Source organism: Leptodactylus fuscus, chromosome 1 (genome assembly GCF_031893055.1).
Source record: "Leptodactylus fuscus isolate aLepFus1 chromosome 1, aLepFus1.hap2, whole genome shotgun sequence".
Lineage (NCBI taxonomy): Eukaryota > Metazoa > Chordata > Amphibia > Anura > Leptodactylidae > Leptodactylus > Leptodactylus fuscus.
Window position 1 is genome coordinate 251,913,211 of NC_134265.1, and position 20,046 is coordinate 251,933,256.

The 20,046-nt window shown below is 41.3% G+C and overlaps 1 protein-coding gene across 3 annotated transcripts in view; it reads left to right on the forward strand.

The window, feature by feature from the left end:
- The window catches only part of LOC142217240 (alcohol dehydrogenase 1-like), a 37,609-nt gene extending 17,816 nt beyond the window's left edge, over positions 1 to 19,793 (forward strand). For 2 of the 3 annotated variants that reach the window (XM_075285436.1, XM_075285444.1), the window contains 6 exons: positions 1,929 to 2,016; positions 2,585 to 2,804; positions 10,483 to 10,743; positions 15,759 to 15,894; positions 18,402 to 18,540; positions 19,640 to 19,793. In XM_075285436.1, coding sequence (XP_075141537.1) covers positions 1,929 to 2,016; positions 2,585 to 2,804; positions 10,483 to 10,743; positions 15,759 to 15,894; positions 18,402 to 18,540; positions 19,640 to 19,664 — 869 coding nt within the window. In that variant the 3' untranslated portion in view covers positions 19,665 to 19,793. The remainder of the gene's footprint in view (positions 1 to 1,928; positions 2,017 to 2,584; positions 2,805 to 10,482; positions 10,744 to 15,758; positions 15,895 to 18,401; positions 18,541 to 19,639) is intronic. The other variant, XM_075285449.1, reaches the window with a different exon arrangement.
- Positions 19,794 to 20,046: the final 253 nt, after the last annotated feature.

Genomic DNA, 20,046 nt, shown 5'->3' on the forward strand with positions numbered 1-20,046 from the left:
GGTGGACTCTATATGGACTATTGACTGGAGACACGTGAGTGAGCTGACATGATTTCACATTAGTTTGTTTTTTGTGCAGATAAAGGCATAAAGAGTTTGTCTAACAAATTCATCAGATTAAGAGAGCAGCTGCTAAAATATCATTGTATATCAGCAAACAGGTATTTGAAGCTGCTTGTACTGGAGTCCCATGAACCTCAAGGTGTAAGATCCTCCAGAGTCTTGCAGATATGAATAAACCTACAATTTGGCCACCCCTAAATACTGCTCAGACAGTCTTGATGTATGTCTGGACCCACTGCAAGCATTTCTAATTTTGAAACCGTCTAATTTACTGATGAGTGCTGTGCAACCCTGGATGGTTCACACGATGGAGTAGTAGATGTCCCAACAAGGCTGCAATGTCAGCAAGGAGAGCTGGTTGGCCCCTTTAGGGTCCTTGAATGCGGAAAATGACCTCTATAAAGTATACAGAGTTTCTTACTGACTGTTTATTTCCATGGTACAAAAAGAACTGTACCTTCTGTAGCAAAATCATTTCATGCAGCAAAGAATACTTGAGTCATTGGCTGTTATGGGCATAAAAGGAGAAACTCATATTGTGACCACCATCCTCCTCTGACCTCAACCCTATTTGGAACCTAAGCTAAAAATCTATAAGGGTGGGAGGCAGTTCACATCTTGCAAATTCAAGCAGAAACTATGCAAAAACTCTTGTTCAAAGGATGCAAGACTTGGGAAGATATCAATGAAGGGAGTCCTATGTTGTAAGCTGTACATGTAACTTGACCTTTTAAGATGTTTTTGATTGAAAAAGCTTTTGATTTCAGTAAATGTGATCTCAACACTGCAAATTCAACAAATGACCATTTTCAGTTGTTTACAACCTATAAAATGCACACAAAAAGACACGCGTTATATGAACATGCCATTGAACTCAATGGCTAACTACATTTTACACGTGTATTTTTACATGTGTAAAATGTACAGAATACACGGAGTGTAAACTCCGTGTGAAGGGGCCCAAAGAATCATCTAAAATATATCACACCACCCTAACTTAGAAAAATAACAAGTAGGAGTTTGAGTCAAGTAGCCTCAAGCATGCACTATAGGACTAACAGACAGCTTAGCACTGTAAATTATGAAGCAACTAGCCTCTGTCCATGACTTCGTCTGCATGTTGACATCTATGATCTGCCTATATTCAGCAAATTGCTGCCATCGATGACTTGCCTGCTCTGGGGTTTCGACAGCTGTCAGTCTGGCCTGCCGCTGAACTTGTTCCTCGCGCTGTGCCTGTGATTGTTCCAGCATCTCAGCAGCTTGCTGGGACGTCATATAATGAGTGTTTTTGGCATCGATGGTCCCCCTCAGCTCTGCTTGAGGAAAACTGACTTCTGGCTACCTTTTGTAGCTCTCATTGTGTGTGACAACTTAGATTTTCTATTTCCCAACATGTTTAAAATTGGCAAACTGCCAATTTGGATTAAAGGTGGTTTCCCATCCAGTGTGTCAGCACTGCCTGGAGCAGATTAGATAATATGCAAATGTAAACAATCCACTGAGGGTTAGCTGTGTGTTTACACAGAGATAACAGCCCTGGCTTTATCAGAACCTGAGATAAGCTGGTGCAAGAGAAGTGTAATATAGTATGTGAACATAAATTCATAAGTCGTGAAGCCATGTTATTTACTGGGACAAAAATTATCCTATGTGTTAATCGAGGTTACACTCTATCTGTTTGCCAAATTTCATTCAAATCCATTCAACCATTTTTGCATGATTGAGGAACAAACATCCAAACACTCAAACATACAAATGCACATACTTTCACATTTATAATATTAGTAGGCTTAGTAGGATTTCAAGACTTTCAGATTTGTGATTGTTGATTACTTTTTTTTTTTTTTTTTTTTTCTTTCAAGGGGACAAAGTAATTCCACTATGCATTCCTCAATGTGGAAAGTGCAGTTCTTGTCTTAGTCCAAACACTAACTGCTGTCTGAAAACACAGTGAGTATTTTTTGGGTGGATATTATGTGTGTTTAAGGCCAGGGCCCAACGTGACGTGTGCAGTTTGGCTGCAGCAGAACCACCATGGCAATAACAGCAGCGTTTTACAGTACCTGCAAATTACCATCCACACATTGCAGAAATGATGCGATTTTCAAAAACGCAAAATTTTTGGAAATCACAGCGTGTCAGTTATATCTTTGGAACCGCCTGTGTTTCAATTGAAACTAAAATTCTGCAGAGGAAAACTATTTGGACTTTCTGTGAAAAATGCTGCCGGAAAAACCTTGCATTTACGCTGTGGCTTTTCCAGCAGAGGTTTTTCGCTGTGGTCCGCTACTTGGAGCCTTAGCTGAACATAGTTTTTTGGTAGCTTTCTTCTGTTGTATGTATTTTTAACACAGGATAAAATCCCTTGTGCTGTCTTTATCTCCCATTTAAACTTGTTGCAGACACATTTTTTGGCTATGTAGAATGTCTTCCCATAAATCAGTTCTCTTGATATGTATTTCACTTCTCCCTCATCCTACTGGTTTTTTTTTTTTTTTTGTTTTTTTTTTAAATGCAGCATGCATGAAGCCCAAAATGTGATGCCTGATAAAACCTCAAGGTTTTCATGCAAGGGAAAAGTTGTGTATCACTTTTTATGGACAAGTACTTTTTCAGAATTTACTGTAGTGCCTACTGATGCTGTTGCAAAGATTGATGACAGAGCACCATTAGACAAAGCATGTTTGTTTGGTTGTGGGTTTCCCACTGGATATGGAGCAGCTGTCAATACAGCCAAGGTGAGTCATCATTTGTATTTTTTGCTAAATGTGTTGTAGCAGGAGGACCCAGCTTCACACAGGTTTATTTCATTGTTTGTTTTTGTTTTTTGTTTTTTTTTTGTGTAGTGGCCCCATAAGAATTGTCCAGTTTTGCACTGGTGTATTTTGTATATCGTTTGTGTATGTGTGTCTGTAAGTGTCATGTGTATCTCAGTTTTTATATTAGTAAAAATCTGTGATCAGTTATGATACCTGGAGTAAAGCTGTGCGTATGTGACCTTGTGTAAGTGTCCTCTACAGCACCCTGTGCTACTATGTGCTGAGCTGTGTCTAATCCTATGATGTGTGAGTGTTCAGAGCTGTGTATCTAATCCCTTGGTTTCAGGCACTTGCATAACATGCATGCCTGAGACCAGATGTCTATACTAAATACATTCATGTCAGTCATGGAAAGTGTGTGTGTTGATTTCAATTATGCCTTTAACTTTCTCTGGTCCCTGTGTTGATACTGTCCAGTCCCAATCACAACAAAGAAGGGACTCGAGCCTCTTAACTACAGCCATAGCTTATCACTTCTCAGCTACAGGAAAGCAGTAATTGCAGAATGACAGCAGTTCACTGCTAACACTATTGAACAGCCTCTGTTTACAGCACCATTACCGGGACCTGAACCAATCAGGGCACCAAACCAAAGGTTGTTACTTACATCTATATGACTTTCCTTGCTACAGGCACCCTGCACTCCCTATAGGAAGTGGGACCATAAATATACGGCAGCTATTCTGCTGATTATTTACATTGAGTGGTTACAAAGTTGCTAAAAGGGTGTCCAGGGATTTGGAAAAATTCAGTCAAAAGCAGAAAATTAGGTTAAATAAAAAAAGTACTATATTCACCTCACCTTCAAACCTCTAGAATTCTTGTTGATTCTTATTTTCATATCATTTACTAATATATATATATATATATATATATATATATATATATATATATTTTATTTATTTTTTTCTATGTAGATTGTGAGCCCCACATAGAGCTCACAATGTACATTTTTCCCTATCAGTATGTCTTTTTTTTTTTTTTTTTTTTGGAATATGGGATGGAAATCCATGCAAACACGGGGAGAACATACAAACTTCCTTGCAGATGGTTTTATGCCCTTGGCGGGATTTGAACACCAGGACTCCAGCGCTGCAAGTGCTAACCACTGAGCCACCGTGTGGCCCCATCATTTACTATATCTGAAACTTTGGAATACAATAATTTTGAGATGATGATGATGATTTTTTCATGTCTGAAGCATCACAACATGCTTAAGGGCTAGTTCACACGGGGACATGGACGCTGATTTTGACAGCGGATTTCGTGGCCAAATCAGCCTCCATAAAATGTAGCCCTATGTGAATTGCTCACTAGCGTTTTTTGGTCGCTTAGGGAGTGTTCACACTACCGTCGGTGTCCGACAGGTAGTGTCCGCTCAAAATCTGGCATGGACATTAGGAGCGGACACTAGCTGTGTCCGTGACACCTGTAATTTATTTAAGTGGGCATCGGGTGCGCTCTTTTGCACTCCGTGCCCTTCCTTCCCTGTCCGCAAGTGAAGTTGTCCGACTTCTCAAGCGGACAGAAAAACCCTACATGTCGGGTTTTTCTGTCCGCTTGAGAAGTTGGACAACTTCACTTACGGACAGGGAAGGAAGGGCACGGAGTGCAAAAGAGCGCACCCGATGCCCATTCAAGTGAATGACAGGTGTCACAGACACAGCTAGTGTCCGCTGCTAATGTCCGTGCCAGATTTTGAGCGGACACTAGGAGCGGACACTACCTGTCGGACACCGACGGTAGTGTGAACGCCCCCTTATTTTTGCAGCTGTTTTGGCAAAAACAGCGACTGAAACCGCTAGCGGTTTTTTCACATTTTTGGAAGTGACATCCCAGAGGAGTGGCCATGGGTGTTGGCTGCTTCCTGCAGCCATTTTGTGACAGTACTCATCACTGCACATCTAGATACAGCAGCATCCACTGGGCTCCCTTCTCTCCAGGAAATTGCATTTAAAAATGTAAGTACTGCTTCAATATTGTTAAATTAACTTTAACTATGCTATAAATCATTTGTCATATACTAATAACTTTACTTAATTTTTTTTTGCAGTGCAAAAGAAAACCGCGCAAGTGTGCCCTGTACCATCATGTAAGTAGCGCATAACAAAAGTTTGAAATGTATGTCAACTTGTCTTCTAACCCCTTCCTTCCCGCCTGCCGTATCAGTACGGCGGATGACAGGGTTTTTTTTTATTTTTTTTATTGTATTCCTGTTCTAATCTTTCGTTTTTTCCCTTTTTTGCAGATTCCAAAAAAAAAAAAACACTGGTCCCTGACCGGCCTGCCTGACAACTACCACCACTAACGGCTTGGAAGCCTGGTCCATTCTGTCAAAATGTAAGTATTGTATAGTAAATTGTTTGTATTGTATATGCCTCTAGGATTTGCGGGTGCAAGGTGTTGGCGGCTGCCATATGCGACAAGTGTCAACTGTTTGATACAGTAGACACCAAATTGTTAATGCCCCCATGCGGTGCTTGCACCGATCAGGGGCATTAACCCCTGCTAGTGCTGCATTCCAGCCACTTGAAATTTGTATGTTGTATTTTTCCATTTTTGACTAAATTGATATGTTTACTATAAAATGGCTTTAAATAATTTTTTGAAATTTTTTTTACAGATACATCATCAAACATGGCTCTACCAGTGGAGTACTACAGGATGGACCTGGACGTGATCAAGCTCATAGAAACTGTAAGTGGATTGTAGAAATGCAGAAAAAATAGCACGGTGCACTGTTTGCACTACAATGTGCCGTGCTAATTTATTCTGCAAAGCTGCTGCCTTTTTATGTCTGATCTCACCAACACCTTTTTTTTTTTTTTTTTTGAGGACCTTTCATCAGATTGGGCACAGGCAGTTCCATATACTGCTGGAAAGCCAACAGTGCGATAGGCGCTGCTGTGGAGAAGGATGTTCCTGACAGACTGTCAGAAACGCCCTTCTGATTAAGCGCTACGGTTTCGGGACCAATAGCGCTTTACCCAGGGCACAGATCGGGAAAGCCGACAGTGCGCTGAATTCAGTGCACAGTCGGCTTTCCAGCAGTATATGGAACTGCCTGTGCCCAATCTGATGAAAGGTCCTCTTTAAAAATATTTTCTGTTTTTTTTTTTTTTTTTATTTAAAATTTTTAAATTTTAAAATTTGTCTAATTTTTGAAATTTTTTGTTAAATTTCCAAGTTTTTTTTTGTTTACGTTTTTTCAAATTTTATGTATTGAATTTTTTAAACAAATTTTTGGATTTTTTTACATTAACTTTTTTGTTAGGTTTAAAATTAAATTTTTCAGTGCACATAATTTTATACAATTTCTTTAATTTTTTAAATTCAAGTTCAGTTAATTTTTTTTTCAATTTTTTAATAAAAAAAGTTTAAGTTTTTTGGGTTCTTCAATTTGTTTATAAACTATTTTACAATAAAAATATATTTTTTTTCTTCATTTTCTCGTTTGGAAAACTTTTTTTTTTTTTTCAAAATTTACTTTTTTTTTTTTTTTTTACTCATCCCAACCTCTATGAAAAAGCTGAGCCCCTCTTTCGACCGTCACGCCAGGGATGCTTCATGGATCACAGTTTGCCAGGCGCTGTATCCAGACTGGGCTACCCTGTCAAGAGACCTCAAAGATCGGATCGGTGAGTACATACATTTATTTAGCTACAAACTTACTATTTTGTAATTTTTTTTTATTACGAATAGTTTTTGACACTATATATTACAGAAAGCCGTTCGAAAAAGGTGGAAGAGTGTGAGGGACCGGTTCATCAAGGAACTAAGGTTGTCGGAGAAAAGTGGGGCCTCTCCCTCCAAGACAAAAAATTGCCTTTGAGGAACATCTGCGGTGCCTCAACCCCAGCAAGGAAAGCCGGCCGTAAGTATTAAAAACATTTTTGCTTCTTATGTTTATGTTGGTAGTAAATATATATATATATATATATATATATTATATATATTTTTTTTCTTTCCTCCTCACAGAATCTCTGGAAACACCAGAGAAGGCCCGGCTGAACCCCCTGCTGAAGTTGAGGAACCGCAGCATAGTGCGAGCCCCACCAACCCCGCCTTCCTGCTCCAAACCGGAGAGGGGACCCGACGTCTTGCCTGGTACTTCTCTTCTGGTGGAGGCTTCACCAGCCTCGGTCACCGCTCCCTTCTCAGTGGCTCCTGAGTCAACAGAGGAAGAGGTGACCCAGCCGGTGAACCCTCCCGAGAGGAGAAGGAGACGTCGGGACCCCACTGCCCCCACAACTTCCACCCAGGAGCAGACTGGAGGGACTCTCCTGGTAACGGACAGGCAGCTGGAGCTAGAAAATTTGGCCCTGTCCCTTATCCAGAGGGTGGACAGAATGGATGATTGTGACCATTTTGGTCAAGAGGTGGCAAATTCCTGTTGCCAGGTGCCCCTCACAAGAGGATTTTAAATCCTACATCCATTCTGTGGCGGCAGCCTTCCGGTTTGCTCCTAGCCTGCCGGGATTGGGTTATTTGATAACCCAATTCCGGCAGGCTGTGGGGCTTTCAGATGCCCCATTGCAAATTCCCCCCCCCCCCCACCTTCCCAAGGCCAATATGGCCATCAAGCAGGCCCCACACATGGTCAATTTGGCCAGCCACAATGCCCCACCCAAGGGCAATATGCCCACCAATTAGGCTCCACCCAAAGTCAATATGGCCATCAACAATACACAACCCACGCCCAATCCAGCCAGCAACCAGGCCCCACCCATGCCCAATCCATCCAAAAACCTGGCCCCACTTACACCCTATCAGGCCTGCAAAAAAGTCTCCACCCACAGCCAATCTGACAAACAGGCCCCTCCAACAGCCAATCCAGGCTGCAACCTGGCTCTACTCACGCCCCATCCGGCCAACAAACTGCCACCAAACAGGGGCAATATAGCCTGCAACCAGGCCCTGCCCATGGAAAATATGGCCAGCAACCACGCCACAGCCAATATGGCCACCATGAAGGTCACACCCAAGACCAATATGGCCGACATGCAGGCACAAGCCAACCTGATGTAGATCCTGTTTGCCAGGAGTCAGGTGGCCAATTGCTCAGAGCAGTTCTTGACCCATATACATATGAGTCCCCAGAGGGTTAAAAAGTTTTAAATAGTTCATTAGGGGAGAGGGGGGGGTGGTTTGGTGGTGGGTGGGTTGGTGTATATTTACAATAAAAATGTATTTATGTTTAAAAACAATAATTGTGTGGTGTGTGTGTGTGTGTTTTATTATTTGAAAATTTTGTAGAAAACTTGAAAATGTTTGGAAATAAAAAGTAATTTTATTTGTGTAAAAAAAAAAAAAAAAAAAAAAAAAAAAAAAAAAAAAAAAGAGAGGGGGGGGGGGGGGAAGGAAGGGCTACCACAATGAGGAAGGTCTTCAGTCCTGGTCAGGCTGCTCATCACTGAGGCGAGAAAACTGCCAAGGCACGGCACCTTCGGGACTCATGAAATAGTCCGTGAAGGATTCTCTCACCCGTACAGCTGTGTCAGCTACCCGATTGTGGCCGCTGGTGGACAAAATTGGGTCCATCAAAGCTGCCTGTGGCTCCACAGCAATGTTCGGGTTTTCGTACTCCCGAACAAAGTTGTGAAGCACACAGACAGCTTTGATGACCACATCCACGTTGTCAGGAGCCAACTGCATTGCAGAGGTGAGGACCCTCCACTTACTAGTCATGATCCCGAAGGTGCACTCCACGAAGCGTCGTGCCCAGCTCAGCCTCATGTTGAAGACTCTCTTTCGGGCATCCAGCCTTCTCCGTGGGAAGGGGCGCAGCAGGTTCTGTTTAAGTGGAAACACCTCATCCCTTACCATGACGAAGGGGACTGGATGCGTGGAACCCGGAAGCGGTATTGGTGGAGGTAGTCACCTCATCTCCCAGTACTGTGCGACCCAAAACTGATGTCAGTAGCGCCTGGGAGTCCCCAGTACTACCATAGGCACCGACTTCGATGGCAATAAAACGGTACGTGGCATCAGCGACCGCCATCAGGACCACTGAAAAATACTTCTTGTAGTTGAAGTACAGTGATCCTGAGTGCGGTGGCTTCTGAACACGTATATGCTTCCCGTCGACGGCGCCTATACAGTTGGGGAAATTGGCCACAGACTGAAAACCTGCTGCTGCCTGCAACCAAATCTCCGGGGTCAGACTGGGCATCACTATGGGTTGCAAGTGCTGCCAGATCAGATGGCATATGCTCCTCACAATTCTGGATATGGTGGATTTTCCCACCCAGAATTGGAGGTGCAGGGATGCAAAACTCTCCCCTGTTGTGAGAAACCTAGAAAAAAAGAGAAAGGAAATTAGCACACAATAATAATAAAAACTGTACTTGTCAATCTACTGATATTCACTAGTACTTACGACTGTGACATTTCTTTCTGCATGATTGCTATGGTTTGCGACCCTACATCTACACATCAAAATCCCTCTATACAGATTTCTACTAAATTACAAAAAAATAACAATAGTGACAGATTTAATTTTATTTGGCCATACGACATTAAAAACAGGGGCTTTAAATGAAAGTATGCATTTGAGAACTTACCGCAACGTGATGAGCAGCCTTTCTGTGGGCCTCCCTCATGGTGGTGTCCTGATGGCGTAGGTGTATTGCCAGAATCCGCAGTAGTCTGTCAAAATTAAACCATAGTGTACACAGTATATTGTATAGTTGACCCTCAAGACTATTGCTGCGCAACATGTCCCATACTGACCCTGTCACACAGTCTAATCTCCCATAGTCTCTACACATTTTTTTTTTTTTTTTTTTTTTTATAGTACACGACTGGCCCTAATATATCCTGGTGCCGCCTATATAAATGACTCTTAAATTACAAGGTATATAAGAGTACAACTACACGCTATGTTATTCTGTACAATTGATTGTGTAGAGAAAACAGATGGCACTGCTACAACTTTAAAGAGACAAATCCATTTTTTCTGTTTATAAACAATTATTAAATAGTTCTTTTTCACCTAGCCAGTCAGATGGACAACCATATGTTATTGAAAATATTCAAGGGTGGTGCTCAACGTCCCATTGCAGCAAGAGGATATCTTCAAAGAAAGAAAGAAAGGGGGGCACTCACCACTCAGACAAATTTTTCTTAAAACAACGTCCTTTATTAGGTAACAGTGTTAAAACCATCCTTTTGGAAGGGAGAAAATGCACATATAGGCGTGTAGAGGCAACAGCCGTTTCGGCTGAAAAATCAGTGCCAAAATCAGCGAGGCTTTTTTCACGTGTGAACTAACCCTAAGTCATATAAAACCCAGTGAGAAGAGGAATTTACTAAGCAATATTTTTCCCTAGCTGTGAATTCTGCTGTATATTGTGCTGAAAAATAGTTTTGTTTTTTTTTTGTTTTTTTTTTAGGCATGCTTTATGTTTATCGGAATTTTACAAATGGGGCTCTTAACCCAGTTATGCCGGAGGATGAAATTTTTGAGTTGTGTGCTATGAGGCTGCCATTCCAATAATGGAGCTCTAGGCACAAACGGGTTAACAGTCCTACAGATGTACACAAGCCGCGAGTTGTCAAAAAATAATCCAATAAACATTGTTTTGTGTCCTTATAGGTAGAACCTGGTTCAACTTGTGCCGTATTTGGTTTAGGAACCATTGGGCTGTCTACCATTATCGGCTGTAAATTATGTGGAGCTTCAAGAATAATAGCCATAGATATAAACCGTGACAAGTTTGAAAAGGCAAAAGAGTTTGGCGCTACTGAATGCATCAATCCTAAAGAATACAGCAAGCCTATAGAAGAGGTGATAATTGAAATGACTGGGGAAGGAGTACATTATTCTTTCGAGTGTATCGGAAGAACAGATACCATGGTTTGTATACTTAAATATCATTATACTTAGTTGTTAGATGGTCCATGTGGTGTTACAAATAAGCATATTTCAGAAAGGTACCTACCTAATCATTAGTTTTATTTTATTTTGAGCCAATCATTGGATTTTAATGCATTAGTGTAGCAGCAAAGGGTCATTCTTAAAGAAAAGGATATGTAAGGCAATGAGGGCAGTTTTTAAAATAAGTGAAAGACCTCATTCAGAGATGATACTGCCAATTGCTGATTTCAGTTCCACTGACCATGGACTGATTTTTTTTTTTTTTTTTTTTTTTTTATCTATCCACTAGAAGTAACAGAAAGAATGACGGTAAGCAGAGATCTAGAAAACTGTGAGGAATAGATACAGAAATTATATTGGAAAATTTTTTACATCTCTATTATACAAACAATACCATTTGTCTCTCAATATTGGTCTGAAAATTGTCAACTCCTTTAATGGTAGTGGCATACTTAAGGTAATATCATAACAGGGTTACTATATACCAATTTATAACCTTTAACTTATGACCCCAATTCCAAAAAAGTTGGGACATTGTGTAAAATGTAAAGAATACAGGAATGCAATGATCTGAACATCTTATAAGTAGAAATGAACGAGTAGTACTCGATCGAGTAGGTATTCGATCGAATACTACGGTATTCGAAGTACTCGATTGAGTACCACTCGCTGTTCGAATGTAAAAGTTCGATGCAGAACCAGCATTGATTGGCCGAATGCTATACAGTCAGTCAACGCTGGTTCTTCTCTTACCTTTAGAAGTCTTCTTCGTGCAGTTTCCCCGCGGCATCTTCCGGCTCTTCATTCACTCTGCCAGGCATCAGGCCGCTTGTAATGCGGGCATGCGCAGTCGGCTCTGCCCAGGCCCGATGCCTGGCAGAGTGAATTCAGAGCCGGAAGATGCTGCGGGGAAACTGCACGGAGAAGACTGCATGGAGGATCCAGCCCGACCCTCACTCGTGGACTTGGTAAGTATAGTTTGATCGAACGTTGCCTAACGCTGAAACGAGCATTTTCCCCCCATAGACTATAATAGGGTTCGATATTCGAGTAGTCGAATATTGAGGGGCTACTCGAAACGAATATCGAACCTCGAACATTTTACTGTTCGCTCATCTCTACTTATAACCATATTTTATTTCCACATCAACATAGAACACGTGTGTGTGTGTGTTTGTGTGTGTGTGTGTGTATATGTGTGTGTATATATATATATATATATATATATATATATATATATATATATATATATATATATATATATATATATATATATATATATATATCTATATCTTATTTAGAATTTGATGGCAGCAATACATATCAAAAAAGTTGGGAGGGGCTGCCAAAAGGCTGGAAAAGCATGTAGTACTAATGAAAACCAACTGATGGGTCAATTTTTAGGTTAAAGGGGTTGGCCACTTTCAGACCAATATTGAGAAACAAATGTTATTGTTTGTACAATAAAAGGATATACAATTTTCCAATATACTTTCTCTATCAATTCCTCACGGTTCTCTAGATCTCTACTTGCTTTCATAAGTCTGACCATGGTCATGTGATTTACAGTCCATGGTCATGTGATGAGCACACAGGTGCACAGCTGATTACCAGGCAGATGTCTTATTACAGTGCCATGACCATAACGAGTGGCACCTGTGTGCTCATCACATGACCATGGACCATAAATCACATGACCATGGTCAGAGTTTTATCCACTAGAAGTAACAGAATGAATGACAGAAGGCAGAGCTCTAGAAAACTGAGGAATTGATACAGAAAGTATGTTGGAAAATTGTACAACTTTTTATTATACAAACCATAACATTTGTATCTCAATATTGGTCTGAAAGTGGACAAACCCTTTAAATCACAGCCACATAACTGTATAAAAAGAGTACCTCAAAAGTAAAGATGGTCATTGTTTCACCAATCTGTGAAAAACTGTCTAAAAATTGTGGAACAATTTCTGAAAAATGTTCCTCAATGTAAAATTGGAAAGACTTTGAATATCTCATAATCTAAGGTATTATCAATCGCTGTTAGATTTAATTGGCCACAGCAGCCATATCTATTAACAAAACAACAAATAACAAAAATATACATTTAGAAATTAACATAATCTGGGTAAAGTGACCTAGGAGCTAAAAATACCATTGCGCCTGAAGTATTCACCACAATCTTATATATAACTTTATTACTAGCCAACACCAAGTAGAAAAGATGATCAACGTGTTCAACACAACAGCTCCCAGGGACACAACCCTGTAAGTATCCCAGTATGCCCTAAGCAGCAAACCATAACTGTATAGTTACAGGTGACTGAGAGCGGGGCATAACCCCTTCAACTCTCTTCATGTGCCAATTTACCACCCACTCCAAGAACCCCAATACGCCACAGCGAACATGCCTTAAAACCTTAAGCATGTCAGACTTATCACAATACTAGGGCCCTCTGATTCCACCTTAAATTTCCAACACTCTCAGGTTAATGCCAACTCGGCCAACCTTGAAAACCTGTGTATGTCTGGCAGGACATACTCCAAACTATACCTCTAATCTCAATCCACCAAATTATTGCTACATCCCTCGAAACCTAAGTGGCAACAGTCTCAGGAAACATCAGCCCCGTCTGTACCCCAAAAAATGAAGGAATTTCAGAAAATCTAAATCAAATTAGCAAAAGTATATAAAACACAAAAGGGGGGAAATGAAATAAGAATAAAGGTACCACCACCAAATATGTGATCCACACAATACCACCAGACTTGTGCTAAATGAGGACAAATATATGACCTACTAACCTCTACCCGTGACTTCGTCTGCATGTTGTTGGTGTTGATGATCCCCCTATATTCATCAAATTGCTGCTGTCAATGGCTTGCCTGCTCTGGCATTTTGGCAGCTCTCAAGCTGGCCTGCTGCTTGTTCCTCACGCCATACTTGTGATTGTTCCGGTATCTCAGCAGCTTGCTGGAAAGCCATACAATGAGCGTGTTGGTGTCGATTATCCGCATGCTCCGGCGTTTCGGCAGCTCTCAAGCTGGCCTGACACTGAAGTTGTTCCTCGCACCGTACCTGTGACTTTTCCAGCATCTTGACAGCTCACTGGGACACCACGTAATGTGTGTTGGAGCTGATGAACTCCGCTTGAGGAGAATTCTGTTGACGTTTGGCTACCTTCATAGCTCTCGTTTTTTCCCACAAATTAGATTTTCTTGGGGCCACATGGTGGCTCAGTGGTTAGCACTGCAGCCTTGCAGCGCTGGAGTCCTGGTGTTCAAATCCCGCCAAGGGCAAAAAACCATCTGCAAGGAGTTTGTATGTTCTCCCCGTGTTTGCATGGATTTCCATCCCATATTCCAAAAAAAGACATACTGATAGGGGAAAAATGTACATAGTGAGCTCTATGTGGGGCTCACAATCTCCATAAAAAAAAAAATTAGATTTTCTTTTTCCAGGCATGTTTAAAATTAGCAAACTGCCAATTTGGATTAAAGGTGTTTTCCCATGCCAGTGTGTCAGCACTGCCTGTAGCAGATCAGATAATATGCAAATGCATGTACACAATCAACTGATGGTTAGCTGTGTGTTTACATAGAGGGATAACGGACCTGGCTTTATCAGAACCTGAGATAATCTGGTGCAAGAGCAGTTTAATATAGTATGTGAACATAAATTCATAAGTCGTGAAGCCATGTCATTTACCGGGATAAAAAGTATCCCATGTGTTAATCGAGGTTACAATCTATCGGTGCCAAATTTCATTCAAATCCGTTCAGCCGTTTTTGCATGATTAAGGAACAAATATCCAAACACACAAACTTTCACATTTATAATATTAGTAAGATGACCAAGTCAGGGCTCATTCCCCATGCTGCCACTTCAGTGGCTGCACCTATCCTAACAGAATGAGAATCATACTCCAGGAGGTAATAAGGGTCAATAATTAAACCAGTTTTTTATAGGAAACCTATATCAGCTCCCACAACGCCCCCAATTTTTTACACACTTTCCACACCATAGCTGGTCAGTCTTTGAGTGGCTAATCTATATCTCAATAAAGCTGTCGGAGATGACTACATACCCCACTCGTTTTACTGAAGGAGATACCAATTCTCCAGTCCTCATTGCCCCAAAAAATGGCAAACAAAAAAGTGAACACATATGCAAAACTACATATGCTATCCTCCAATACTCGACCTAATCTGTCCAAGAGCTTATATGTAACTGGGTGATGGGCATCACACTGCTGTCACCCTCAACAGATCCTTATAATACACTCTGTACCAGAAAATGTTTTGTAAATTCTTCAACTCCTACGTTTCAAACTGAACAATAAAGCTGCCACCATGCTGTTAACCGTGGCAACTGACCAACATTAGGAGGACCAGTGGCCCAATAAGAATAACAAAACCCTATGAATCCTCGTCACAACTCATCTTACCTAACTTACTCACCCAAACCTTCCACACAGACCATGCTTTTAAGTAACAACCCCAGTGTTCAGAGCCGAGAAAGCCTATATTAATGACTATGCCTCGTAGAGACAACATGAAAATTCTCCCCCTGGAAATGAGTCAGCCAGAAATATCATTCTTAGCTTGGCAACACGGTACTTGATGTCACAGCAAGCGAATTACCATAGCAGAGGAAGCTGTAATGTTAATGCTCAACACAACGACATGTTATCACAGTGTACACTAACTTTTTGATTCTGGAACGCATCGTCCCAATTAGAGGTTGCAACAACTATCTCGACAATGCAGAGCAGAACACCACTGACCCTTATAAGTGCCAAACTCGTGCCAGCCAGCCATGTCCATGTTCTGGTCACAGTCAAACATATGAATAACTGCCAACTAGATTTCTCGAGGTCCCAGGAGCAGAACACCTCATGATCAGCTTGTTTCATGCATGGGAACCTTTTAATAAAAAAGAGAAAAGTATTCACAGTTGCAGACAACCTTTACTTTTACTTGTTTTTCATTTAGAAAGCCGCCTTGGAGTGCACTCATATGGGATATGGAACCAGTGTGATCATAGGCGGGGCACCTCCAAATGCACACATAACTTTTGATCCATATCTACTCTTCACAGGTCGCACATGGAAGGGAAGTATATTTGGAGGTATGTGATCACTGATCATGAAAGAGTTCCTCTTTGATGCCACTTTAGTGATTGTATTGGAGAACTGTTTTAAAATATTACTGTATTATCAATAAAATGATATTCAGAGCCAACTACAGTAGGAAAAGTCCTCTGGTTTCCACAACTTGATAGACTTAGGCAGACTTCACCACTCAGTTTCCAATGAAGGCCATTTGGTGAGGTTATCCTCATGAGATGAGGTGGAAAGGTGGTCATTCACACTTGTGGCTCTCTATTTTGATGTCTTATGACTATATCTTCCTCCGATATTAGGATCCATTCTCACTGAGTTTTTGGCCAGGATGTTGGCACGGAGTCTGTGTCCGAATCAATGTGGAAAAAACGCCTCCCCATAGAGTTCTATGGGTTCTACTAGCATTTTTTTTTTTTTTTTTTTTTTTTCCTACAAGCGGATTTTTTTTCTACTAGCAGGAAAAAAAGCTTCCTTCAGGCGGATTCCGCTTGTAAAAACCAACGCAGTCAATAGAAGGTGGAAAATCCATGTGGAAGTACCAAAAATCGTGTGGAAAAACTGCTAGCATTTTTTTTTTTTTTTTCAAGGTCCATACATTGTGCTGGAGGAAAAAACATTTCCGAATTCATGAAGCAGATTTTTTTTTTTTTTTTTTTTTCCTCGTCAAAATCCTTGCTAAACTCTGTGTGAATGGACTCTTACTATAGAGCAATATTATTAATGTTCCCTATAAACTATTTTCCCTGTAGGATAGGCAGGTCACAGGCATGCCAATTCTCCACAGCTTTCTGTCATTACTGTGGCTTTTACGGATCCCTAGCTTAAGAATTGATGGAATAAAGCTTTGCTTAAACTGCCATAACAGTTCTTTGAGTTTCTGTGGAGGCTTAGTGTTAGAAACAATAGCCTGACAATATATTTTCAAATAAAAGGGGTAACATACTATGTAAAACCATAATATTATTTAGGACTCTCCAGTTTGGCCTATTATTCTAACTAACCAAATGGTTATTTTGTGAGCTGCAGCCTTTCAAGGGTTTGCTAGCATGTTGCACTGTATTGCATCGGTTTAATGAGAAATTCAGCATTCTTAACCAAATTTGAGCTAAAGAATGGGTGAACATATCTGTAGGACAACCCCTTTGGTTCTTTGCAAGGGTAAAGTTCACATGGGGTTTTTTTGGTTGGGATTTTGAGGCCGTATTCGCCTCAAAATCCTGACACAAAGGACTGCTCCCATTGAAATCAATGGGAGCTGGTCAGGTTTTTTTTCCAGGAGCCGTTTGTTCCGGCTCCCGGAAAAAGCAAGATGCTCATTCTTCAGAGATGCTCATTCTTCCTCGCGATTCAACCTGAAGACTCTCCTCCCATCTAGGCCCATTCATTGGGCCTAATCCAGAGCGGAGTGTGCGACTGGATGCTGGTGCAGTGCCCTGGCATTCAGTCGCGGCTAACCGTTTTTTGGTCCGGAACCTGAGGCGGAGGCTGCCTCAGGTTCTGGACCAAAAAAACCCCGTGTGAACTTACTCACCTCTACACTCTGACCAGCAAACTCTATTACTAGTTTAGACTTTCCAAATAGGTATATGAAAATGGGTTTTCTAATATTGCAATCCTACTTATTTGTGACAGCATTTAAGCACCCAAGGAGGTTTCACCTTCAGCAAAACATCTCAAAGCTGTCTTTAAGTGGAGGCCCCACATTGCAGAAACTTTTTTTTCCCCCAGATTTTGCTGTCTTTTTTTCAACGAAAACTAGGAATGGATTGAGAAGAAAGTAGAAATAAGTACTTTATTTCCCATTCCTCTTGTAATCATTCATTGATTCATCTTAAAAAAAAAAAAAACTGTAGAAAAGTTTCACAGCCTTTCTGCAGGTATAATTGACACGCTGTGGTTTATAAAAACACAAGCGTTTTTTAAATTGCAGCATTTCCACTGCAGATTTTTTTTTTTTTTTCTGTAATGTGTGCATGGGATTAGCCAGAATCCCATCCACTTTGCAGGCACTGTAATACTGTGTTTTTTTGCAATAGCGTTTGTGCCACAGCCAAAATGCTGCATGTACGCAATGAGGCCCCAACTTTAAAGGGATTATGAGCACTGTCTGCTGTGTGTACACAGGGGGAGGCTGCTGCTGATCATGACAACTCATCAGCCTCCCTGCCCTCACCTCCCCCTGTGTACACACAGCAGACAGTGTTCAGTGAACTTCCGATGCTCGTTGCTGGCTAATTAGCATATCAAAGCGGGCTAATTCAAAAAATTGCTGGGAGGATTAACAAACAAAAGGTATGTGTGGAATAGCCTTTCTAAAGGTTATGCAAATAAATGCTTAGTTAAAAATGAGTTTTCCCAATGAGAGGTTATAAAATCCTTTTTAAAGGGATTGTAACCTTACATTATTGAACTTAGTCCCATGGGGTTATGTGAAACTGACCCTAGCCTAGAGGCCACTGAATATGTCATAATGCTGTGCCATTCATCCAAAGTGTTTATTTTCAATTTCCAGGCTGGAAAAGCAAAGACTGTGTTCCCAGATTAGTTTCTGAATATCTGTCAAATAAATATAATCTGGATGGACTGGTGAGCCACACTTTGCCATTAGACAACATTAATGAAGGGTTTCGTCTTTTGCAATCTGGAAAGAGGTAAAGAGAACAAAGGATGCTAAGATTGCTGTATATGCACACATGTATTCAAGTTCCATATTGTTAGCTAAAACATATTTATGCTAGTTTCACAAATGCACTCGAGTCTCCGTTCAAAACTCTGTCCCAGAATCTGCTTAAAATCAATGGATAAGGAGGACTTTTCTCTCCACTGATTTCAGTATAAAATTGTCGAGAAACCGGCGGACGCTATTATAGTCTATGGGGTCTGTGGTTTTCCACATTTAACTGCTTTTTAAGCGTACAGGGTTTCCTCATTTTGGGTCCCCATGCAGACCCAAAGGACGGAAACCCAAACTGTAGTGTGAACTTTGTTAAATGCATACTCTAGATCAGGGGTGCCCAATACGTCGATCGCGATCTACCAGTCGATCGCGAAGGACGTATGGGTCGATCGCGGGATGCAGCCAGGGATCCCAGGTGTCTGCTTGTTCACAGCGCAGGCTGAGAGTCATCTCTGGACACTGGCAGGCCAGGGCCGCCGCAGCCCTTACTGCAAACAAGTGCAAGGCCCTTGCACTCGTTCGCAGTCAGGGATGCGGCGGCCCCGGCCTGCCAGTGTCTGGAGATGACTCTCAGCCTGCGCTGTGAACAAGCAGCACCCCGGCTGCTCCCTCCATCCCTAAGAGCGGGGAGCACGTCATCCCCCGGAGCTGCTGCTGCCCGGCCTGCAAGTGTCCGGAGTGCTTGTTCACAGCGCAGGCTGAGAGTCATCTCCAGATGACTCTCAGCCTGTGCAGTGAACAAGCAGACACCGGGGATCCCTGGGCAGCCACCTTGCTTCCGTGTTGTGGGTGTTCTGTGGCTTCCCATCATGCTGAGCGAGGTCCTTTACTAGGCAACCACATAATGCTGCTGCCTCCTGCTCTCACGCTCTGCCCCGCCCACAAGAAGTGGGTAGTAGATCTTTGGACTTGGTCATGTTATAAAGTAGCTCACATGCTGGAAAAGTGTGAGCACCCCTGCTCTAGATAGATACAATAGAGAGAAAATAGAGGAATATACATTTAGTGTATATATATTTACCTTCTCATATTAAGCTTTTAAATATTAGAAATAATTGTATTTTGTCTTTCAGCATCCGAACAATCCTGATGCTTTAACCTGAAGGTCTTCCATATGAAATTATCTTTTGTAGTATTTGAAAACTGAATTATTAAAAATAGTAATAAAAACATTTCTATAAATTTAGTAATGTTGTTGATCTAGAGTAATATAATAATGCTTATGAAATGACTGTTGAAATTATAGCATCAGCATGTCTGTGTTCTGTCATCTACAATGAATTCTCTGCATTATATACATGTAAAACTATTAAATAACTGTTTGCTGTCTATTCTCGGGTCTGTACTTATTTATAGGGTTTGGTCAGGGTCTGTTTTTGAATCTGTGATAGAACTTCCAGACATCTCCATTCTTTGTTGGTGGGAAAACATAGAACAGGTCCTATTCTTGTCCTATTGTGCGGCCCTTGCTTCCATGGCT